We start from the raw sequence: 26,308 nt of genomic DNA on the forward strand, positions 1-26,308 counted from the left end.
GTATCACTTCAAAGTAAATGAGATACTTACTACACTGAGTTCCCTTAACCCCTCCTGACAAACCACCCCAATCATTGAAGCCCTCAGAATACGGAGCTCTTTGCTATTGAATTATTTTCATCTCCCAACTACTGGTCTGTGAGGGCACTAGTCCAAAGTACTTTAAATTCAAAGAAGTTGAGGTATTTTTTGTTTGTGGCAAAATTAATATTGCAAGCTGGTCCTATGTTAGGCATTCTTCTATAAGCATGGCCCCTCCTACCCATGAGTTCCTAATAGAAGTTTCTTCAGACGTATGTTTCCTACTGAGGCATACACGATGCATTCAATGGCACCGGAGTTTCATTAAAGGAATTCTCTTGTTCCCTTCCTTCCCATGGAAACACCATTAACTGTTTTAAGTTAACTCTCCGAATGTTAGGTTCTTAACCAACAAACAGTGCTTCTCCACAAGGGCATGCTTCTCCAAGCATCCTTGAATCTGAACGACCTGCCGAATATGTAACAATAGAATCAGAGCCACCCTGCGGGTTGGGATCGTATTTAAGAGGAACCCTTTTGTATTTATTGACTTTTTCCTTCCCTCCTGGTTTCTGTTTCTCTCACCAACACCTTCAGCCTTTCAGGTGGATGAAAAGGTCAATTATATGTAAAGCGCCCCTTAAACCAGCAGGCCCCTTGTAGGGGTCTGGGCCTCCCCTCCCCGCTCCACTCGCAAGTGTGCTCAGCCCATTCCTGCTCCCCAGGATGTGCATCCATCCATCAGGCCGTGTCTGCCGGCCAGGGTGCCTCTTACGGCTTTTACTGCATCTGAGATGTGGCAGGCCTGCTCTCAGGAACTGCCGGGCAGACTGGGAATCGCAGTCACGGTGAATAGCAGCGAATTGCCAGCTCTTGATGGGTGGGTAGTCACTCCTTTCCGTGGTTGCCCCCTGGGGGAGAAGGTAGGAAAACAGAGGGAGGGAATTAGAGTGACTTTGCACAGCTGAGCAGGTTCCTGCCGCTGGAGCAGTGGCAAGCACTGGCAGGGCTCCACTCTGGGGAGGCTCCAAACAACCCTGCAGTCTCATTTCCACCGATTGGTGCTGCTGTGTCGCCAGCAGTGCCCGGGGATGGGGTGGCAGGCGGGGCAGAGAGGGGAGGGGGCGCTGGGAAGGGGTAAAGGCTCAGCTAAGTTACACAAATAAAAAGTCCCCATCCTACTGGCTCACCCACCCCAGTGAGCCCTGTGCTACTAATTGTACCAAACTTGTATTTTAAGTTCCCCGGGTGATTAAAGAGTTGGCTCACAAACTCTCTGCATAACCTTAATTTTTTCAAGGTTCTTTGAGTGGAGAATGGCTTATAATAATGATTTTGACTAATACGATTTTTGACATGCAACTTTAATGCTTAACCTTAGTACAACTCCAGAGCATTTCATGTGTACTCAGCTGTAAAGAGGGATGATTTAAAGGGATAATATAAGAAAAAGGTCGTTCTAGAATGAACTTCTAACAAATTGCATAAAGGGAGCTTATTATTCCGTGAGTATGGGGATATGCCTCTCTCCTGATCATTTTTCTGCTTGGTTCAAAAAAAAAAAAATCGTGGAGACACGAATGGGAGAAGAAACAGGAAAAAACTGAAATAGAAATCTGCCAGCAAGGAACATTCTTCTGATGGTTATGATTTCGTTGCCACTCAGAAGGCTCTGCAATAACGTGCTTCTTCATCTCCTTTTGTTTTGGGTGAAGAATTCGCTCGAACAAGAAAATGCTGCTATTGGTGGGAGGCCTGCCGCCCGGGCCGGACCGCCTGCCCAGCAACCTGGTTCAGTACTACGATGACGAAAAGAAGACGTGGAAAATTCTCACAAGTGAGTGCCCTTCCTTATTTACTTCCCCGCCTGTTGGTTCACGTGAGGGCTGTCTGGAGAACTGGAAACCCTGGCTAATCAAAGTAGACGTGTTATTGATTTGTTACCCTCCGGACGTCTGTGTATAGAGCACTGGGGGTTTGGAGTCAAAGACTAAATGAACACTGCGCAGGTGGCCACGGAGGTAGTCGAGCCGAGGGGGCCTAAGTTAAAACTGGCCTGACATCACCACCAGCATTTGTGTCTCTGTCTGCGCTGAGGCGGAGGGGGAGGTCACCCCGATCTTCCAAATGAAACTCTGCAGTGACGTTTTGTTCATCGGGAAGTGAAAGGTTGGCGAATAGCACGAAGGAAATTTTCTCGCATCAGATTGGTCGTTCAGTTCATTGTCTCAGTCACTGTCTCATTCCTTTTGCTTTTTAGGCATTTTGCTCATTAATCTTTAGTTTGGGGCACTGGGTCTTTAGAGAAACACCCCCCTCTGTCGCTCCCCAGTTTTGATGGACAGCTGTGGTCGCAGCCCAAAGCCCATGAACTTGCGCCTTCAAACTTCCACCCAAGGTCCTAGCCCTCCCTCCTTAAGGGCGATTGTGTTTTACAGCAAACCTCTTGCCTTGGGCACTGGGATCTGGAACTTATTGTTGTATCGGCTACGATTCCCCATCTGACACAGTCATGGAATCAAGCTCATTGCTTCCGAGCGCAGCAGGCTGTGGGCACAGGCCCCTCGCGGGCACAGCGGCTGCACTGGTCAATAAAACCACATTCTAGCTGTCAGCACTGCCCAGAGCCGGGAGATAAAATAACGAAGGGGCAGTTTTGATCCATAAATCAAAGCCATACATTTAAAACCAACAAAAGTGAGAGGTAGGCTTTCTTGCTGCATGTATCTTGTGTACCTTTAAGCAGCTATATATTCTATCAGTTTTTTTAAAAAATCATTTCCTTTTACTGCAAGTTCTTTAAAATAGTGGAAACGGGACAGCAGTTTGCCCACAAAGCAGATGAGGATCAAAGACATGTGAGGCGGGGCTTGAAATAATGCATTTCGGAGCCCGCTCCCCCACCCCACCCTACCCCACCCCCACCCCGCAGAGCCTGCAGTGGCCTTGTCCGGGGTCTGAGACAGGAAGCTCCCCGACACCCAGCCACACAGCCACACGGTTGCAGTCAAGAAGTGGCGGAATAGCAACAGCGAGATTAAGGGGATGAAAGAAAGAAAGCTAAGAGATGCCTTAAAATGGTGTTGAATCTCTTTTTGACAAAAACGGTGACTTAAATATGTGTAAATGCATGGCCAAAGTCAAGCTAAAGTAAAACTAAATTCATCTTGTAACACTTGACCAATAGAGAAAGCCTACACACCAGGAGACAGAACTAGGAGAAGGAGCGAGGAGGACAAAGGGTCTGAAAGAGAGCTGCTAGAGAAGCAGGCTGAGGGATGGGGAAGATTAGACCCTGCAGTGAATGACATCTGTTTCCCCAAACGTGCCAGGCCAGGTCCAAGGGGCTATTTGTTTGAAGGCCTTCATTAAAGGCAAAACAATTCAGTAACATTGTATGAACGACACCTCAGAAAAGTCTGTGTCCATTTTGAACCATGTTCTGAGATGGGTGATCACCCAGCTTATTGTCCAAACTGGGACACTATAGATCAGGGTGGGGAGCCTTTTCCTGCCAAGGGCCATCTGGATATTTATAACAGCACTCGAGGGCCATACGGAACTACCACCTTACACATTAGCCTGCTGGATTTGGTCAAACATTTAATTAGCTCACCCCTCATGCCTTGGTAGGGCCTGACCAAATATAGCCTGCAGGCCGGCCGTTCCCCACCCCGGCTTAGAGCATGAAATGGGGATCTGTTCATTACACTGGGAGAGCAGGTATGGACTGGAACATGTAGTCACCCTACTCAAGTGTTTTACATTGCCTGACATAACTCCCAACTTAGAGGGATGCACTAAGAAAGTATGAACTTGATGCAGTCACGCCTGGGTTCAAACTCATGTCTATGACCTTTCAGCAAGTCACACCTACATCTTGAGTCATGGGTGCTTCATTAGATCATCACAAGTTGCGTGTTTTTTCAATAAAACGTGATTTTGTAAATCACCTAGCTCAGTGGTCGGCAAACTGCGGCCCCTTGAGTGTGGCTCTTCCACAAAATACCACGTGCGGGCGCGCACATACAGTGTGATTGAAACTTCGTGGCCACACTCAAGGGGCCAAAGAGCCTCATGTGGCTCACGAGCCGCAGTTTGCCGACCACTGACCTAGCTCATAGCATGAACTCAATGCCTGCAGGTATGTTGCTATGATTGTAACAGCACCAGCAATATTAGCACGAGGACCCACAGAACCTCCTGCCTTAGAGGCACCGTCCACTCCAGCTCTCCACAGAGAGAGGAGAAGACCACAGACACACACGGGCCTCGCTGCGCCGGGGCAGGGAGCCTGTTTTCTATCGTTTTCCTGTACCTACTAAGGAGTAAAAATAACTGAGTATCTGTGGCTCCATGCACCACATCTGACATGGAAGGACATAGACATTCATGTACAGGGAAGTTCTTACATGTGAACAGATTCAAAGATCTTGAACTTTTTCCTAGACTCGGGCACAACCATAGCTTCGGAATAAATGTCTACTCTAGTCAGACTCTTTATTGCCCGGTGACTTCTACGTGAAAAAATAGAGTTTATTACCTGCTGGGCTGTGACTGCGGGGCCCCACGTGAAGGCATATTTTTCAGGTTTGTTGGAGAAATATAGACCGTTTATCTGGGTGATTTCTGCTGTGGATTTGAGTATTTTTTAATTAAGGCATTGGATTTGACTACGTTGACTAAATAATGAAAGATTTCCACACTATTTGGGCCATCTAGTGATAAATGAAGAAATGTTTCTCATTGGAATAAGAAAATAGCCCAGTTCTCCCCAAATCCAGAGACGCACTAGGATAGCAGAGCTTCCCGCTGCCTCACCTTTGACCCGGAACAACTGCTTCGCTAATTGGCAGGGAGGCGAGGGAGCCAGTTCCTGGTTTGGGGTCGGCTGAGTGATTGAATGACCGGCTCCATATAAACTAACAAATACGCTAACAAGCAAAACCCCAAACCCCGAGGTTAGCTAGGGCCTCGGAATCTTAGGGTCCTCTGCCCACTTGGCCTGAGCAAGCATTTCACAGCCTGTCGCACAGACATGCTCCCTTAGAAAGAGGCGAGCCCAACGCCACTGCGGGAGCTGTGCTGTCCACAGACAGAATAGGATTAAAAGGAAGGCCAGCCATCATTTCCCTTAAGTCTGATCCCATTATGTTACTTATGTCTTAGAAACACTATGGTAATAATAAACAGTTAGATAATCGAATGGAGTGGAGGTGAATAGAAATGAAAAAAAATAGGACTATATAATATAAAGAAAACAAAATTCAACAATCAGCTAACCAGTGGTGTGACCCACCCGAACAGCGAGAGGAACAGTTACTCTCACGGAAAAGACTATTTTGGTAACGTGCTGGCACAGACTGCATTTTTGTCCTCCTCATTGGAAACATCATTAATAAAACATTATAAAATTAATCTCAAGAATAGTGACAAAGCTCCCCAGTCTCTGTCAGAAGAAGCATTGAAAAATAACATGTACAAGTGAGTGAAAAGTCCTTTTGTAAGTGAAGTGTTCAGTAGTAACAATGAAATCGGCATTGTTGTTCTCCTGACTGTTGAGAATAGACGGGAAGTGCAGATGCACTTTCATTCATTTCTATTTTACGGGACTGCTTTTCCTGCAGTTCTCACTCCTGCACGCAGTCTCCCGTTTCATTCTTAACTTATTAGAAAGCAGTGCAGGAGACATGAATACTAAAATGGCCAATGCAAAAAGCGTGCCTCCTGCACGTTGCAGGCCCTAAATTCTTGGTGCAAATATCAGGCAAAACCTCCCCGGCCCCTGCGTACTTTCTGTCATGTGTTTCTTACGTCTCAAAGTTTCTAGGAAGCCCAAGTGTGGGGGGCAGCTTCCCTTCCTCCCAGGAGAGCACTGCGGGGCTGTCATTTCTACTTGCTTTTAAGTGTTTCCCAGGATCTGACTTCCTTTGTCCTACATTTCAGATCAGAGACCTTACTTGCTTCTTGCTTTCTCTAAGCAATAACTGGAAAGGGGATTTCAAAATACAGGTTTATCCTTCCATGTGCCAACAATGACTTCCCACTAATAACATCGGAATGAACACTGAGAGAGCTGTTAGGAAGACTGTCAGTTCCCTCTGCTAGAGGCAGGGGAAATGCCTTTTTCCCTCTTCCTTTCCTTTGGTTTGTAACTCTGTCTTCTATTGATGTGCAAGGATTTGGGAACTAGTATTTTTAAGTCATAGAAAATAAAGGAGCCCAGCCGGTGTGACTCAGCGGTTGAACATCAACTTATGAATTAAAAGGTCATGGGTTCGATTCCTGGTCAGGGCACATGCCCGAGCTGTGAGCTCGATCCCCAGTAGCGGGCGCGCAGGAGGCAGCCAATCAATGATGTTTCCCTCACATCGCGGTTTCTATCCCTCTCTCTCTCTCCCTTCCTCTCTCTAAAAGAAATCAATAAGAACTTTTTTTAAAAGAAAATAAAGGAAACCATTGTTCAGAAGTTCTCTGGGTTGTCTCCTCTAGCCCATGGAGGACCGTTAACTTGATCACCTCCAGGAAGGGTCCTGGAGCTGGGGGGTCATTGATTGGTTGCAGGAGAGTCACAAAGATCAGAGGCTGGCCCCAGCTGGTTTGGCTCAGTGGATAGAGCATCATCCTGCGGACAGAAGGGTCCCAGGTTCGATTCTTGCCAAGGGCACGTGCCTGGGTTCGATATCCAGTAGGGGGTGTGCAGGAGGCAGCTGATCAATGATTCTCTGTCATCATTGATGTTTTTCTCTCCCTTCCTCTCTGAAATCATATATATATGATTCCGAGGCTCTGATATATATATATATTTTTTTTTTTAAAGGAAAAATACAGAGAAAACAAATCTTACATAAGAAATTGAGCTTCAGTTCCAAAAGCTAATCTTCCATAAGAAATTGAGCTTCAGTTCCAAAAGCTAAGTATAGGTTTGATCATATCCAATATCTGAGCAATGGAGAATGTTTTAATTGCTGCTTACTCAGGGAATAACACACTGATACCTTCAATTGGACTTCTTTTCAGGATATATTAGGAGACAAGTCAAGTTCATCAAAAATTAATAATTGTTTCTTATGATTATTTGTTTAGAAGGAAATAAAAAGTAAGTTCAGTAGAGGTTTTTATACCTGTGGGTTTCCTTTCCTCATATTATCTTAATTAACAAGAACCGAAAGCCACAAATTATTTTATTTCGTTTAATTTCTAGGCAGGTAGGTAGAGTCCATAAATAGTGTATTTCTCGTTGCAGGAGAACCTCAGAAAACAGTGAGGTGCTTCCAGAATGACTCTGAAAATGCCTGGGCTGGATTTCAACTTATTTACAGACCTCATTCCTTCACGTAGCAAACAGTTATTGAATACCCCGCTGTGCTGGATGGTAGAACGTGCATATGATCATCTCTCTTCTTAGGAGCCTAAGGAGTCAATTGCAATACATGTGCTAAGGGATAGATAGGGGGCGTTCATACTATAGGAATACAGAAAGGGGCCCCTTATCTGGGAGGGCAGGCCCTTTCCTAGCAGTGACCTTCTGTAAAGCTAAAGAAAATGGCTAGGAATTGTCGAGGCGAAGAGGTGGATGAGAAAGTACTTTAGTAACAGAGACCGGTACTAGGAACGCCAAAAGGCAAGAGAGAATTGGTGCCTTCTAGAAACTGAAGTGAAATTGCACATCGATAGTCAGAGGTTGGGGAAGTATGTGGTGGGGCTGGAGAGTTCACCAAGAACCATACATTATGGGACTTTTTAAAGGAATTGTTAGGATAGGTTCAAGGCTTAAGACTTGAGAGTAGAGATCACCCCTCTGCTAGTGAAAACAGTGATCTAAAGAACTGTTGACAATAGCACGGTAGCTGCTCTCTCTTAGCTTGGAACTTTTTATTTTAGTTTCTGGAGTAATTGTTTCCATGACTTTGGACAACGAAAAAGGAGAGAGAATTGTGTTTGGACTTTTTAAGTATGTTAGCATCTAATTTTACCTTCAATGAGCTCAATTCTAATTTGAGATACATGGCTACACATTGCTATATTTCTTGAATTATTTGCTGCTATGTATTCATGCACCAGTGCATTAGTGGATTCTTCATAGATTTTTTAAATATGTGTGCTGGTCATTCCAAATACTGTATTTTAAAGAAGTTGGTACCTAGAAAAACCAGTTGACTTTATTTCTGATTTTCATCTCCCTTGAATATAGCAATTTCCTTTTCTCCAAAGAATAGCATGTGTACAAATAATTGTGAGGCTCCTTTACACACAAGCTGTGGTGTTTGCTGCTGAGTCTGGTGTGAAGGAGGTATGAGTTACATGGGCTGCTTAAATTTGCTCCATGTCATTCCTCGGCAAGTTGCAGACTAAGTTTGGCAAATCATTGAATGTAAGCACTGAAAAATTAAATGATCTCCTTGCCCAACCCTCTCACTTTACACATTTCATTCATTCAACAAATATAATGGATATATTCTAGGTAGCAGGCATTGTTCTAATTATAGAAAATTTAGTGCTAAGTCAAAGCAAATATTATCATACCTCTATTAAACTCAAAGTTTAGGAGGGAACCAGCATTAATAAACAATCCCAGATAGCAAGCTTATATAATAAAAGGCTAATATGCAAATTGACCAAACGGCACAACGACCAGTTGCTGTGATGCGCACTGACCACCAGGGGGCAGACGCTCAATGCAGGTGCTGGCCCCTGGGTGGTCAGTGTGCTCCCACAGGGAGAGTGCCATTCACCCAGAAGCCGGGCTCATGGCTGGCGAGTGCAGTGACAGTAGTGGGAGCCTCTCCCGCCTCCGCGGCAGCGCTAAGGATGTCTGACTGCCGGCTTAGGCCCGCTGCAGGCCTAAGCCGTCAGTCGGACATCCCCTGAGGGCTCCTGGACTGTGAGAGGGTGCAGGCTGGGCTGTGGGGACCCCCCCCTCCGTTGAGTGCACGAATTTCATGCACTGGGCCTCTAGTATGTAATAACAAAATGCAATAGTACTCTGAAGAAAGGATATAGAATATACAAGATACTGAAATGGAGGAACCTGCCCTAGTTTAGAAGTCATGGAGAATATCACCAATGACGTGGCATTTAAGCTGAGGACTTAAGGTTGAGAAGGAGTTAACCAGGGCATGTGTCCTGCCTGGGAATTGAACTGTGGACCTCTTGGTTCATGGGTCGATACTCAACCACTGAGTCACACCAGATGGGCAGAAGATTGAATCTTATCTTCTGTTCTTATCATCAATAGTTTGAGAGAGAAGACATACTTTTGATTCAGAATGAAATTTCTATTTCTGGCATGGAGTTTATGTGTATTAGGATGGGTTAGGTTATGCTATGGTGACAACTCCAAAATCTCAGGGGCTTAAACCAACAAAATATGTATTTCTCCTTCATGCTACATGTCCTGGGCAGGTTGTCAGAGGGCATCTGTTTGTCAGAGTCATTCAGGGATCCAGGCCTATGTGGCTCCATCTTTACCTGCATTTCACCCGTAATGTAGCTGGGACAAGACTATGCGGCAGCATCTTGGACTGGCAATTAAAGTGACATTTATCAGTTCTACTCAATTACAGGACCACACCCCATTTCAAAGGGGCTGGGAACTATAAACTTACCAGGTTCAGGAGGAAGAGAATGGGAGCACTTGATGGACAACACAACGCGCCCGCCGTAATCTGTCCCACTGGACATCAGATGTTCCCTGTCCTCCCCATGCCATGCTCAAAGGACACTCACTCCTCCTCCAAGGGGGAGCTCATCCCTAATCATTAAGCTCAGTGTCCATCTCTCGGTGATGGACCATTATCCCAGTATCAGGTTCATTTGATCCAAAACAAACTAAAACACATATTATCTCGTCCCCTCACACGTGATGCGCAGTGATGGGTTGAGGGCAGGATCTGCACAGTAAACACTTTAATTTGGAAAGAACATAGCAATTTAGCAATCCCAGCAAACAGACATTTTGAAAAGTGCCTGTGCAAGGTTGGCTGGGGCCCTCCTTAATGCTGCTCCGTGTCCTTGGTTCGCCATGGTCCCTGGTTACACCTTGGCTGTATCTGGAGTGAACCTGAGAATATGTTCTTCCTGGGAGTAGAAGGATTTTCTAAGAACATGTCATGTCTGTAGACATTTAGGGACAATGGTGAAGTCTATTAGTCCCGGCTGGGGGGGTCTTTGGGCAGTTAAACCTCTTGCCAAATTATTTCTTAGACTGCTTTTTCCTTTGCTTTCTTGTCCCCATTTTTCTCCCCCCACCCCCTGACATTCTATCTATATATTCACAAATCTACCAGGCTTTAATGAAACAGGTCCCTTTTAACTTTTTTTCCCCGAGTTACAAGAGTTTACTGGGTATCTCACCTTCATTGAAACTTTCTTCTAAGATACTCTAACACACTGAAATTACTCTAAAAGCCATATCTTTAATTTTGTTATTGTCAGTAAGCCGAGTTTTAGTTAACCTGTTTTTCTCAAAATTCTTCTCATTTTATCTATGATACATAAAACCAAAATCCTTTACCTGATGAGGTTGAAAAGCATTGCTTCTTCCAGTGCTGCACACTGTTAGGTTTTGGACTCTGTTTCCTTGCAATCCAGCTTATAAATGAGCCAGGTGTGTGTGTGTGTGTGTGTGTGTGTGTGTGTGTGTGTGTGTGATCTTTTTTTTTTTGCAGATCTTGCCAAGTGTAGCCAACAGCAAACAATGCACACCACCAATGTTCTGTTTTGCAACCTCTTCTCTTGGAGGTGGAAGTTCACTAAAAAACTGATTATCCATCCAAGTAAGAGCAAATCACAGACCACCAAGTGGTTCTCCGTGCTGTGATGTGCATTTCCATCCTTCCACCCTGTGAAATCTATGTCCTTGTCATCAGCCACTGGGCACTCTTGGTACCAGTGCCTGAATGAGTCAGATTAGGCCAAGCTAGGTTAAGTTGGCATAAAACAATCACCAAATCTTAGTGGCTTCTCTAAGTAAAGATTTATTTCCTTTAACGTCACACGGCCATGGTAGGTTAGCTGGGGTCTCCGTTGCACATCTTCTCCTTCCAGTACTCAGGTTCATGGAAACTCCACGATTTGGCCTGTCACTGTTGCCTTGGCACGGGAAAGGACAATTTCACACTCACTTGTTGAGCTCCTCCCCTGAACTAACATGCTTCATTGTCAAAAACAAATCCCTTGGCCACACCTCACCTCAGAGTAGGTAGAGAAATGCAATCTGCCCAAACTCTCAGAAGGTAGGGCAATCAGAATATTTGTTTAATAGCCCTAGTCATTGCATTGCACCCTTCTGGTCCGACAAATATTTGGTTCACTTTTCTTGTCACATGTAAAATATTCTTACTCCTCCAAAGAGCAGTTACTAGCAGAGGAAAGGGCTGCTCTGTGCATCTTTCTGTCTCTTCAGTGTGACTCTATTGTCAGGACTGGTCCTTATTCGTGGAGAAGGTGAGATGCCTCTACATTAAAGGAAAAGTTTAAAAATGCATTTCAAATCGTATCTAATAAAGAGGGAATATGCTAATTGACCCTCACACTGTCGCAAAGATGGTGGCGCCCACAGCCAATAAGAAGGGAATATGCTAATTGACTGCCAGCCCTCAAAGATGGTGGCACCCACAGCCACAAGATGGTGGCCTTGCCATGTGCCTGCCTCCAGAGTCCCCCAGTCCCCTCAGCCCCCCAGCCACCCAGGGCCGGCCCAAGGCACAGGCAAGCCTTGGATGGTGGCTGCCTGGGCTGCCTGAGGCTTGCTCTGCCAGCAGTGGCAGCAGCAGAGGTGTGATGGGGCATCATCTTCCCCTGATCGCCGAGTCACCTCCTGCCCCTAAGGACTCCTGGACTGTGAGAGGGGGCAGGCCGGGCTGAGGGACCCCCCCTCCAGTGCATGAATTTTCATGCACCTGGCCTCTAGTATTTTTATAATGCATTTGGGGTGGAATTTTCCAAGTTTTGTCTCTCCTCAAATAGTTTAAATATGTCTGAGTTTATATAATTTCACTAGTTTTACTGTTTAGTATGCATGAACTATTACATAGCTATAATATGGTTGTGCAAATATATATGGATGTAAATTATGTAATACACATAACTCCCATAGAACAGAATAATTTTAACATTTAGAGTCACTTAATTAAAAAGAACCGAAATGACTTTTAAGATTACAGCCAAAAAGTGAAAATATAATTGGGGTGAGTGACTATCATATGCAAACACCTTTATCAAAATGAAGGAGTAATGAAGGCCAAGTTCAGAAGGCATGCTGGTGGTGTCTCCAGGTTGGTGGGATGACTGTTGTGGAGTTAGGATTCAACTCCGCTTCTCAGGACACTCTGGCCAGTTAGAAATGTTGGCTTTGTTCATCATACACCAAATGAGTCCATTCCTGGGGAATGGCCACTCTGTGACTACACCTTTATATGTGTTAATTATATTGCTCTTGATGGACCAAACAGTTGTGCTTCATAGAAGATGCCTTAAGGGCCTGGCCACGTGAGCTGGCCTAAGGAGGCTCTGGGAAAGGGCAGTGCTGAGCGGACACTTTCTTCCTCTCTGTCCGGATGTCAAGGCAAACTACCGCTTCTTACAGTGAGTGCTAATTATTAATCCTCCTGGCACGCTTTCTTTGGCCATTAAGTCTTCATTTCTTTTTTAAAATATAACATTGAATTCCAGTTATTTAGCTAGAACAATAACCATTGTGAGCTTCCAAGACCGAAATCTTCCCCACATTTTTATGTTGAGAAGGCAAAGCGCTTTCCGAAAACCCCACTGCTAAGGCAATGATGTATCCCTTTCACTTTCATTATATGTTTTTAATCAGAGCGTGACTTCACACTAGACAAAGCGATGCTTTATGCATGGTCTCCCTTGTTTTTGCTAAAATCCTTTGACATGATTAATTTTACTTTAATGCTTTTGTCTTGTTGTAATGGTAAGGATGATGGGTATAAACCAGGCAAAAATACATGCTTTTCTATTATAATGCCTCTGAGCATTAAAAATATCTCAGATGAAAAGGGAAAAAAATCACAGGAGACTGGTCCGACTGGAATTAAATTTCTTGCTACCTGAACACAGAGTACATGAGATTAAGAAAAAATGATTCAGTCATTGTTTTTAGTTTTATTTTTGGTATTTTTTATAGCAATTTATTCATCTGTATGATTAGATCTGAAGAGGAGGAGAGACTGTAGCTCACGGATTTCTTGATCTCATTTGTCGCTTTGTAGCGTTTCCCTCCTTCTCTGTATTAAGGGACCAAAGTATTAACCAGTTCAATCCGGGGTGTATCTCGACCAGATCAGGTTAAAGCCAGCCACGCCGTTCCGTGGAGCTGCCTGGCATTGGATATAGGTTAGTTTTCAGCTGTTCTAATTTTCAGTCTACAAGAATTGAATGCAGTATCCTTTGTTCAACGGACAGAAAAGCAGTGATGGAGGTGGCTTGAAGAAGAAAATAATGACCACTCAACAAGTGAGACCTGCCTTGGGAGCAACTGTCCGGGGGTCAGTTGTTCCATATTCACTCTTTCTTTTTCTTTCAATAAATGATGGAGTTGCCTGCCCATATCACAAGAGTAGGAGACCTTCCTTTGTCTATACAACCTGTCTGTCTGTTTCACTTGCCTCCTAAATAAACCCTATTACAATTAGAAGATCACCTGGCTCCGCCCAACAGCACCGCATGCAATGATGGGATGTTCTGTATCTGCACAGCGCAGTGGGCCAACTGTGGCTGGTAGGAGAGAAGCTGAATTCCTAATTTTATTTCATTTCAATAAATTTACATGTCAATAACCCCCTATGACAAGTGGCTTCTGATTTAACAGCACAGCTCTACAGGGCACAAAGCTGTGAGGTGTTCACATTCACTTAGGAGAACTGTCTGCCAACCCACCCTGCTGCCCAGACCTGGTCCCACATGAAAACAGGTGACCCTGTGAAATAACTAAATTCCAAGAACACCCAATGAGCCACTGGGAAGCCCTCTCCCACCTACTAGGGTTTCTCCTTTTGCTTCCTCATTCTCTCCTTCCACAAATGCCCATAGTTTACCCGATGTGTTCATTTTCTGTGGCTGCCATAACAGAGTAGCAAATACTTGGTGGCTTAAAACAACAAACATTTATTCTCTCACAGTTCTGGAGGCTGGACGTTCAAAAGCAAAGCGTCAGCAGGGCCACAAGCCCTCCCAAGACCCCGAGGGAGAATGCCTCCTTCATCCCCCTCACTTCTGTGGACTCCTGGCCATCCTGGGGGTTCCTTGGCTCAGGTCTTCATCACTCTAATCTCTGACTTGCCTTCACTGTGTCTGTTTCAAAATCTTCCTCTCAGTTCCGTTATAAAGACATCTGCCTTTGGCGTTAGAGCCCACCCTAACCCAATAGGATGTCATCTTAACTTGAGTGCATCTGCAAAGATCCTATTCCCCAATAAATTCCCGTTCACGGGTCCTGGGGGTGAGGATTTAAACATATCCTCACCATTCAGCTCACTACACCTAGCACATGGAACTCACAAAGGGAAGAAACATAATAAAAACCAACAGCTATGAGACACTGTGCGTGAGGCACACATTCGAGGCACTTCACTTGCATTTATTCATCTAATTATTATAACAACACTCTGTGGTATTAGGGACTATGGTTATTTCTGCTCCAGATGAAGAAATGGAGACACAGAGACATTAAGTAATTTGCTCAAGGTCACACAGATGGTAAATGACTGAGCCAAAATGTGTACCCAAATGAAGCGCCGGAGCCTGCCACCCTCTCTGTGTCTCACGACCGCATTAACAGCGTGCATATTGTAAGCAGAGTGAAAAGTAGAGCAGGACCAGGCAGCCTCCTTCAGCTTTTTATGCAGAACAAATGGAATATTCTGTGCACAGACGGGATGTATTATATCTTACTATGCATGGTTCTTTGTTGAACCTTCAGCTAGCCCCTTTGTTATTAATTGAAGATGAGAGGAAGAGGATTGTATTGGGTTATATGTAGGTGAAAATTATTTTAGAATGAGGGTTCTTACAAATCCGGCCACTGCTTTCTGTGTGTGCCTCCTTGCTTGCAAAAATCATAATTGTAAAATCTGTGGGCCAAGACATGATGTTTTAAAGAGGGAAAAGCTGTGTATTTATGTTCTGGTCGCCTGTTTTATCTTGTACTAATGCCGCCAGGGTACTCCTCTGTCTGTGGTATCTGGGCGAACCTCACACCTCTGTTTCCTGTTCATTCATAAATTCACCTGAAGCTTTTCATTACCATAATCATTGACTTTACCAAACATCACTGGCTGCTCTTGTGTGTGCGTAAACTTTCCTGGGATTCGATTACTTCTTCCACTTTACAGCTTTCATTTCTAACGTGATAAAGCATTCTTTTTGTCTTTCTTCTTGTCCAACACCCATCATTTTCCCACCTGAGTGATAATCAAAAATCGTATGTGCAGGTGAATTAAGGAGCAGTCAGTAGTTATCTACTTTCAATCTTATTACTAAATTTGCAAGGCTTGATATTCTATATGGTGTTTTCCAGAGATACACATAAATAGGTTTCTACATGTAATTCAGAAAACAATCCAGGATGGTTCTCAGAATCTATATGTATCTCTAATGTTGGGGTTTCTGCTTTCATGCCTGACCTTAGTGTCCACCTTAGACTCAAAGCTGAGGGGACACGGGTGCGAGAAGAAACCAGAGGGGGTTGCTGCCAAGCACTTTCATAAGATGCAACAACCTTTCTTGACCTTGGGAAACTGTTTAAGTCCCCCATTCTCTATTTTAAAAAGGAAGAAAACAGAAACATAAAGTACGTATCTCTCTAAGAAGCAGCTTTTGTTTCTAACCAAATAGAGTTTGGTTGTTTACAAATATGACAGCCAAGGCCCGATTCTGTCCCGGTGTGAGGGAGGTGAGGGTGAGAGTTCAGACCCTTCCACAGCTCAGCTAGCTTCATACAGAGTCCCTTTCCCAGGCCCCTCACAGGTGCACCCCAGCCGGTGCCATTTGAGCATATGTGACTGTTGATCATGGAAGCCCATAGAAAAGGAGGATGGAACAGTGCAAACCCATGAGCGCTGCTGGAAAATCATAGGACATTTATTTTTCCTCGAAGTAGATTAGCATCACCGTCCTCATGCTCAGTGCTTCCGTCAGCAGAACCGCTGGGCAGGGCGTGCACAGAGCAGCCCGCCGAGGTCTCCCACGTTGGCTGGTTGGCAGAGCGCGCTCTGTCACTTGACACAGTGCAAGCACAGGAGAATCGACATATTTCCCCGCACAGATCAACAAACGGCAGGGGAAGGACCTTTTCTCTTGAGAAAAATGTGTTAGTAGGAGTTGTCTTTCCAGGAGTTGGCAAATGTGTGTGTGTTTTTTTGTTAAGGGCCAGGTAGTAAGCACTTAGGGCTTTGCGTCCATGCGGTCCCCGTCGCAACTATCAACTCTAGCACTGTAGCGTGAACAAGTGAATAAGGATGGCTTTATTTATTTAAAAAACTTTTTAAGGCTTTGTTTCTGGAAGGAGGTGAGGGCTGGATCCCCGTCGCAACTATCAACTCTAGCACTGTAGCGTGAACAAGTGAATAAGGATGGCTTTATTTATTTAAAAAAGTTTTTAAGGCTTTGTTTCTGGAAGGAGGTGAGGGCTGGATCCCCGTCGCAACTATCAACTCTAGCACTGTAGCGTGAACAAGTGAATAAGGATGGCTTTATTTATTTAAAAAAGTTTTTAAGGCTTTGTTTCTGGAAGGAGGTGAGGGCTGGATTTGACCTGTGGTTTTAGGCTGTGGCTTGCCAAGCCTTGTGCTCTAATCTAAGGGCATATCCATTTTCTCCACAAGTCGCACCCTCTGGCAGTAAAACACGACTTATCTTGGTCATCATAACGAACACTTATGGCACTGGCTGAGCCCTGTGCGGGCGTTAGCTCCTTTAATCCTCACAACAAGCATCCGATGCCAGTTCCACGGGCACCCCCATTTTATAGGAGAGGGACCGAGACATCAAGAGCTAAAACAACGCGCCCGAGGCCCAGAGGCAGAAGCAAAGCCACGATTCCAACTCAGGTAGTCTCGCTCCGGAGGCACACTCTTAAGTTACGAGTTAAGTGATCTCGGGGTGCTTTGTGACCCGTCCTCTTTAACACGAGACAGGCCCTGTTCTCACATAAACGCACGCCTTCCCTGACAGCAGCGAGGGGCGGGCATCGTACCTCCCTCGCTGACTCACCGCACCGCCTGCCTGACCCACAGGACACACCCCACAGACACTGTACACGTGTCAGAGCAGGGCTTTGCTGACACGCCCGCCAGGGCCACAGGCCAGCACCCAGAGGAGCTACACTCAGCCCCGGGTCCTGCTGGAGGCAAACGACTGCTCGTGCTGAGGCAGTGTCATCCTTGCAAAGACAGGCCCAGCCCTTAAATGGATGTGGTCCCATTTTTCTGCTTCTCCTAATTTTCTGTCTTTGAACTTGCAAATATCTTTACCATAAACCAGCCTCTTTGCAGACTTCACATTGCAAAAGAAGTGAAGGGCAAAAAGACAAAGAAGGGGGCTTTTGAGTTTAGCAACACCAAATGGTAATGACATCTTAAGGGAGTGGTTATTCTGTGACCAGCATGGTGTTTAACATGTCACATGCATCTTATTTCGTACTTACAATATCCTATATTGTATTTGAACGCACATGTAACTACACTGATTTTAAAAACTAAGGCTTAAGGCCCAGCCAGTGTGGCTCAGTGATTGAGCATCGACCTATGAACCAGGAGGTCATGGTTCAATTCCCAGTCAGGGCACATGCCCGGGTTGTGGGCTCCATCCCCAGTGTGGGGCATGCAGGAGGCAGCTGATCAATGATTCCCTCTCATCATTAATGTTTCTATCTCTCTCTTCCTCTCTCTTCCTCTCTGAAATCAATAAAAATATATTTTTTTAAACCAAAAACGAAGACTTAGGAAAACTTACAGTTAGTAAATATTCCAAGGTGTGAGTGAGTCTTTGACTCCAAAAGCTAAATGCTGAACCTCTGCACGCCTGTGTGTTTATTGAGGTGCTCTCTCCACCTCCAGGGCTTGAGGCTAACACAGATGGAGAACTTCTATGGAGAGACACTGTCTGCGAACCTGACACGGCTTATCTCATTGGGACTCAGAGTCGCAGTGTGAGGCTAAGATCAGTCATTACCCCCATTCTGTTGTTAACCAAGGTCAGGAAGTGTTTCCAAACTAGTTTGTGGTGGAGCCAGATGGCAAACCCAAGCAGTTGGCTTCAGCGCCTACCTCTTAAACTTGACACTGCACTGCTTGTATTTGTCACTGCGATTTCAGGACAAGAGTGGATGTGCATTGAGGGCTCTCTAGGATAACGGAACCTTACATGTTTATTTATTGGGTAAATTTTAGCCTCGTGACCACACTGGATAACATCCTTATCTACTCCTTGCAACTTTCAAGCCCATCATTCACTGGGTCCCCCCGAAATGCCCCGTGAGATACATAGGTCAGCTATTATGATCTCTTTGACATATGAGGACACTAAAGTTCAGAGCGGTTAAGTGACTTGTCAAGGTCATGCAGTAATTGATGAATTTGAGACTCACGCTGGTGCCTTCTGACCTAATTTAGCTCCGTGTTCTTTCTATTAAGCCGTGTTCTATGGAACCTTATTAGGAATTCTTTGACCTGTAACTGACATTATTTGATCTCTTTCTAATATGGTATTTTTTTCCCAACTGGATTATTTAGAAGAGTATGCGTTAAGCTTCCAATTCACCTGAGCCATTTGGAGGGGAGAATAATTAGCTCTTTGTTTTCATAGAATACAGAGGGGAGAACTCACAAGGTGCCACATGAAGGCTGAAGCATATTCAGTGAGCAACACAAGATTGCAACAGGAAACAGATGACCCTCTTTAATAAGAAAGTGACGTACAGAGATGCGGGCAAGGGCTGAGGACACCCCCGGAACAGTGCACCTCCCTTCCCAGTTCCCCAGGGCTAATCACAGTGGCACTGTTACCACCCGTAGGCCTGAAAGGGGAGGGAGAAGATACCAGAACCGAAGACAGAGAAGGCTGTTATTGGGAGAACCATTTCATAGAACTTTCATTCAAACAAGAAAGGCAGCCCACACTGACCCAGGAGAAGCAAGCCAGGGCAGGAAATACCTTGACCTTCCTGTCCTTCTGAAACCAAACTCAGCCAGAAGCCAAAAAAAAGGGAGCCCCTAGATGTTGTGATTAGTGACACTGGTGCCCGGAGAACCGAGCAGGGTCACTGGGGGTAGAGTGGATCTGGGGGCCATCAGCAGATGCCCAGCATTCACCATTCATGCAGCTGCCTTTCATTAGAGACCTAAAATCTATGACTAAACATGTCAAAATACAGGTACCTTTTCAGTCCTTTGGGAGTGGAGTATCTAGTTTGGCTTACCTGAGCTCCTTGATACCTAACCTATTTCATATTTTTTTATATTTTCTATTGGGCCCAACTGGCCCGCTACCAGGGAAACAAATTGAAGGGGAGGCAGGTAGGAAGGGGACAGTGACATGATACCATCAAGCCTGTCCACCAGTTACAGGTCAAGCCTGTGTTCAGTCTTATCCTGGACCCATCCCTCTCAGTAAGAGTGATCCTGAGTGCACGTTGGTTTGACTTGTAAAAATGAATTACTTTTCTTCTTCCCCGTGATTCTCTTTGCCAGCTGAAGGCCATCTCCATGGCGCAGCATCGTGCTTTGCACACATTCATACTACTAAGTGAAAACTCGTAGTCTGACTTCCCTTTATCAGAAACACAGGGGGGGTGTGGTGAGAAGTGAGACCACTGTCTTCCATAGTTTAAGTCTCTCTCTCTCTCTCTCTCTCTCTCTCTCTCTCTCTCTCTCTCATCGTTGTTGTTCAGATCACATTAGACTTGAGGCTCTATTTCTGATCAAGAAAAGGCACCGATATCTGAGAGACGGTGTAGTTGGGCTGGGGGTCTCCAGTAAATGCTGAAGGAAAAGCCCTTGCTGTGAGGGTCCTATGGGAGAGCTACCCTGTCTTTTCTGCAAGGTCAGATGGGTATTTGTCTTTTCTTCAAGGTCAGATGGGATTCTGTGGATTTCAATGGGTGAGTTGGGCAAGTGGGTTCATTGTGCTTGAGACTATTGGAGACGGCTTCCTAAAGTTGTGTATGTGTGAGAATTAATTTTTCTAACATTTTTTACCACATAAAGGTTTTCAGATTGGTAACTGAGGAAGGCCAGTCATGTGCAAAAGAAGTTTGATTAATTAGCCTTTTAAAAGGAATGTGTCAATGTTGGGGTAAGGCAGGGGTGGGGAACCTTTTCCTGCCAACGGCCATCTGGATATTTATAACATCATTCACGGGCCATACAGAATGATCAACTTAAAAATTAGCCTGCTCTATTTGGTCAAACATTTAATTAACTCAACCCTAACGCCTTGGCAGGGTCAGACCAAATGATTTCTTGGGCCTTATATGGCCCACGGGTTCATTCCCCACCCCTGGGGTAGAGGGACCCTTCCCTTGAGGGAACAGAAGGCAGGTAAACATGTAAATTTCATGCGAATCAAGCCTGAACAAATGCTCCATGAATGTAGATGTCCATAGCGAATCTTTTTTAATGAGTATTATTAATGTCAATAGAATCTAGTTTGAAAGTGATTCTTTTCCTTTCTTTTACTCATTAAAAAAATTATTCCCATTAGGAGGAACTTACATCTATCTCCGCGAGTTCTTATGACGTGTGGCGCCAGGGCAGCAGGCTGGCAGGCACCTGCCCCACCCCTCTGCCTCTCTCAGCTGCCCAAGGTGTGTCACTGTCAACTACGAAGAAGTGCCCAGGTCTCCTCTCAGCAGGATTTGAAATGTGCACTTTGCCACTTTTGTGGTCCCATGCCTATGAATGTTATCCAAAGGCCCAGAGGCATGGAATTGAGGGTATCCTTGTTAGAGTGGCTGAAAAATGGCCAGCCTCGGAGCACTAGCCCACTCCTGGCCCACGTGCGAGTCAAGAGCCTTTTCTTTGGAGAACATACGTTGTTCTCAACTGCACTTTTCATCTGGCCACTGTGCCATCTCACCTTTTCCTCTGGTTTTCATTTGAAAAGAGCAATGGGAAGAGGGTGATCTTCAATACTCGTGCTTTCAAGGCAGGAAAACTTGAGGAAGAGGAGAAGGATGGTGATGCTTACCCTCTGTGAGGGAGCTTGGTGGGTCTGGTCGTGAAATCATGGGGAACGCAGAGTTTTATTTGGCAGTGGTTTCTGATCCAGAGAGAATCCATTCTGCATATCTAGTATTTCTTATAAATCCTTCATCTCAGTAACAGTTGTATTTATCTGACTAAGTCATCTTCTTACTGCAAAAATGTAGCTATGCAGAAACATGCTTTCTTGGGTACCCTCCCAGATACCTCATTGAGTACCAGCATCTGGCGGAAGGTGATCCATGGCCCTTTCCTCATCCTGAACACCCTGTAGCATCCATGCATTGATGATGGACCACTGATCTGTGCTCCCCTCCCTGACCTCTCTCTTGAAACCTACTACTCGGTATTTCTAATTATCTCCTGATCATCTCCATTAGGCCTTAAATTTCTTACCTTGCCTTCAAACCCATTGCTTTTGCTCTTTATTCTAGCAAATAGCATCTTTATCCGCCCAGCCTGAAAACCTAAGTGTCATCCTAGACTTGCTCCTGTCCTCTAGGCCCTCCTTCATCCTGTCAACAATGCTGTCACGATTACCTTCTGTATCCATGTCAATCATGTCTTCATCTCCACTCACACTGTCAGTCCCTAGCAAAAAATCTCCAGTGAGTCCCCAAACCACACAAGATGAAACCCAGCTCCTCCACACGCTTCTAAAGTTGCCTCCCCAGGTTCGCTTTTTGCTGTTTCCTTCATTCCACTCCTTTCCCCCATCTTTTCCGAACTGCATACATGCAGATCTCTGAAATATGGTCCCGACACCTAGGCCATTGCTCATGTACTTCCTTCCGCATGGAACGCTCCTCAGTTCTGTCTAATTCCACACTCCATTGTGTAACACTTGCTGGATTTCCAGCTTTGTGCTAGGAAATTGAGATACAAGTAAGACGTGGCCCATATTATTAAGGCCTACACAATTTTCACAGGAAACAGAAATGAATCAGTTCCGTATGAAGTGATAGGCCAAGATAAAAGTAGGTGCAGGTTGCTAAGGGAGCACATGGCGTTACACCCACCTGGCCATGAAACTCCTCCTGACCCAGCTCTAACAAAGGCTGGCTGCCTCCTCTGTGTTGTCAGGGTGCCCTTTCCCACACTTACCTTGGAAAGTCTATCATTTTGTGCTGTAGTTGTGTAAAAGTCTGCCTTCCTTTACTGGAAGCAAGAATAATGTGCCTTAGTTATCTTTATAGCCACTGTGTCAAGCACACATAATAATTATTGAAGAACTGAATGAGTAGTACCTGAACAACAGTAGCAGCTTTGGCAACCTTGGCAATCAATAAACTAACACATCAAAGCCAGTTTACCTTCACATTTTATTTATACAGTGATCAGTGTGGATGAGCGTTACATCAAATTGTTTGATATCTATAATAATAAAAGCATAACATGCTAATTAGACCGGATGTCCTTCCAGACAAAGCTGAGGCTGCAAGGCAAGCCTGGGTCCCGGGTGCCGGCAGCCGGGGGAAGGAAGGCCTACTCTTGCACAAATTTCATGCACCGGGCCTCTAGTATGCATACAAAAGGTTATGTACTGAGGTCCCAAAGTTGTTAATGATGAGAAAAATGTCCAATTCATCTTGATCTTTGAATCATGGATTTATGGGATACGGACATACCTTATTTAGAGTCCAAGTTAAAAATTGCAGGCAAGCTTTGAAAATGTATTCTCTCCCCTGGATTTTTATGAAGTACCTAATATAGTTGCACAAAACAGGTCCTAGCTAAATGTCTGTTGAAATAGTGTCTTTCCATCAAATTGTAGCACAGCATATTATAAATTTTGATGATACTAGCAGGTTTTATTTTTACAAAATGTATATGAAATCTCAACTACCAATATTGTGAGTATATCTTTATTACTAAAGATACACAAAGATTAAAAACAGGGTGGAGCTTATTATAGTGGCTATAAAATTGAAATTATTTTCAAACTATGATTAGTGTTATAAATTCAAAGACATATGGAATTTAAGATTTGCCTTTCTGAATACTGATAAATTGTGAATACTGATAGAAAGCTATCTTCCAAATTCATTTTATTCTCTAAAAATGCTACCCCTCAATCTAATTTGTTTTTTCGTTTGTTTTGGGGGGGTTTCTGATGCTAGTGCCCATTGATGTTTAGTATCTAGGCTCTCTCATTAATCATAAGACCCTCTGTAAATCATTTACATCTTCAGAGCCTTGGTTCTTTTTATTTTTATTCTGGGGAATAATCCTTGCCTACCTCACAGAAGGTGCATGGGAAAGTCCCTTGTAACCCGGTAAATAACATACAAACGTGATGAGTTCTTATTATTTCAGGCAGAGAGAGAACAACGTGAACAAAAGTAGAGTGTGACATGGCGTCTTAAATTTAGGAAATTCCAACGAGCTGGGAACTGCGAAAGGGGGGTTGAGAGCGGGTGTAAAGGGTCAGGTGAAAGCCATTTAGGTTTTATTCTATAGTCAGTGGGGAGTCACCAAAAATCTTTGAGCAGGGAAACAACTTAATTAAGTCAGGGGTTGAAAAGCTAATTTAGGGTGAATTGGTAAAGGAGGGATTGGCGACAGGGTAACCATGTATTACATAACCTAGGCAGGGGATATAGGACCCGATTTACAGCCATGGCTATGAAAACAGGAAGGAATGGCAAAATGAAAACTCATTTGATAAATGGAATTAAACTTCTGCGCAGTAGGAGGTAAGGAACAGTCTGGCCTGTTGGCCAACTTGAGCTGATATCTTTGCTCAAAAGAGGAAACCAAAAGAAGATGCAAATGTAGAAAAGGATGAAATACATTTAGTCTTAAAGATGCCAAGTTGTGGTGTCTCTATGCGTCATGTCCTGCCTTGTGCCTGGCCCATTCATTGTAGGTGTTCAATAAACATTTGGTGAATGCATCAGCGAGGAATGAAGAATTAAAGACTGGGAGATATTTAAGGGAAATTATTCAGAAAGGATTGGGAAAATATTGGTCTATATGATACAGGAGAAGAGGCTAGGAATAGAAATTCTGAAGTCAGCAAGTAAGCAAACAGTGTCTTTGAAATCTGTAAAAAGAATAAATGAAAGAGAACTAACTCAACTCTAAGAGAATAAGATTATGTATATGGCATAGAGTAGGGCTCAATAAATAAATATTTGTGGAATACAGGAAGAAGGAATACCATTTTCAGGAGTAGACAAAGAACAGCTGGGCATCTTGTAATAGCCCTTTGTTTTGTCTGAAGTGTTTTATCTGAATCACAGACTAAGTCTGCAATTCATCATCTGGCTCCCAGGAGAAAAGTGAGTTATGTGGCCTAAATGTAAGGCAACCACGAGGATTTCTTCCCCTTGTCACTTTCACTTCCATGTGTTTCTTTGTCCAGTTCAATTTACTTACTTAAAACTATCATAAAATTGCAGTTATAACAAATTATTCTTTCTTTAAGACTGCCTATACTATGCCTGGACGTCATTGCTCAGTGCTTGAGCATTGACCTATGAAGTAGGAGATCACAGTTTGCTTCCTGATCAGGACACATGCCCAGGTTGCGGGCTTGATCCCCAGTAGAGGGCGTGCAGGAGGCAGCCGATCAATGATTCTCTCTCATCATTAATGTTTCCATCTATCTCTCCCTCTCCCTTCCTCTCTGAAATCAATAAATATGTATATTTTTTAAAAGACTGCCTATACCAGTGATGGCGAACCTTTGACACGGGTGTCAGAGGTGACACGCAAACTCATTTTTTTGGTTGATTTTTCTTTGTTAAATGGCATTTAAATATATAAAATAAATATCAAAAATATAAGTCTTTGTTTTACTATGGTTTCAAATATCAAAAAATGTCTATATGTGACACGGCACCAGAGTTAAGTTAGGGTTTTTCAAAATGCTGACACACCGAGCTCGAAAGGTTCGCCATCACTGGCCTATACTATAAGGACTGGAGCTGATCACACTCTCATGTACTCAAAGTGGGCCAAATAGAATAAAAATACTCAGTCCATTCACTTTACTTACTGTGACCCTCACATACATGTTGCATGAGAGGTTGAACCACTAGGCAGGTCAATTTGGAGAGAGGACATTTCAATCCCAATCTGATTGGCTTTGCTCTTATAGGCCCACCCTAGATGGGCAGATGAGGACATCAGGAAAAATAAGAAAATGTAAATATTATGAAATTAAATTAAAGCTTTCAGGAAACCTAATGTAAAAGGTTTATATCTTACAAAGGTAATATTTGAAAACAAATTTAAAATATAACCTAGGTATAAAACATAATGTGATAAAAACAGCCAATTTTTAAATATTAATTATGCAAAGTAAAGGGGTGAGATTGATTGTTAAAATCCAAGGATACTAAAAACTTCACAATTCATAAAATTTTAACCTCATCATTTTTTCATAGCTGATACTTGATCAATTTATTTCCACTTACCCTTTGACTATACCCATTCTCTGAAGAATTAAATAACCAAAGGACAGGCTGAAGAGAGGTAACAAAAGAAATAAAAATCCCAGAATATGTGCAAACCAGACCATTGGTCATAGCATAATCATAGGTTGACTATACTTTTAAAATAGCATAATCATAGGTTGACTATACTTTTAAAATATAATCATCATTTATCACTATAGTCCAATAAATCTTGTTTCTCAGTTAATTGAATGTAATTCAAAAATTGAGAACATAAAATCAGTGTCTTGTTTTCAGAAGTACTATTAAGGTTTTTTAATAATTTCACTGACTAGATTTTCCAACTAAAGATCCACCTATAGACCTTTTTTCATCTCATCTTGCATCGAGGACATGAACTTCGGGCAGCATCTTGCATCGAGGACATGAACTTCGGGCAGCTCTTGTCAACTCAAAGGCCCTGACTGGTTTCAATACTACCTCCTCCCCACAGGATAATCATACTGATTTGCTACCGTCATCTTTGACCAGTAAGAATTCAGAAAGTTAAACTGCTACTTCAAATGAAGAATTATAATTCATATAGGATCTAGGTTAATATGACAAGAAAAAGTAAAAGACATGCATATAAGCATAACCAATGGACATAAGACCCGGGGGGGG

The 26,308-nt window shown here is 43.8% G+C and overlaps 1 protein-coding gene across 1 annotated transcript in view; it reads left to right on the forward strand.

Annotated features, from left to right (window-relative positions):
* Positions 1-26,308, forward strand: part of KLHL14 (kelch like family member 14) — a 92,776-nt gene that overhangs the window by 26,603 nt on the left and 39,865 nt on the right. Inside the window, 1 exon segment of the mRNA XM_006091663.3 lies at positions 1,737-1,858. Coding sequence (XP_006091725.1) covers positions 1,737-1,858 — 122 coding nt within the window.

Source organism: Myotis lucifugus, unplaced genomic scaffold, assembly GCF_000147115.1.
Source record: "Myotis lucifugus unplaced genomic scaffold, Myoluc2.0 scaffold_93, whole genome shotgun sequence".
NCBI lineage: Eukaryota > Metazoa > Chordata > Mammalia > Chiroptera > Vespertilionidae > Myotis > Myotis lucifugus.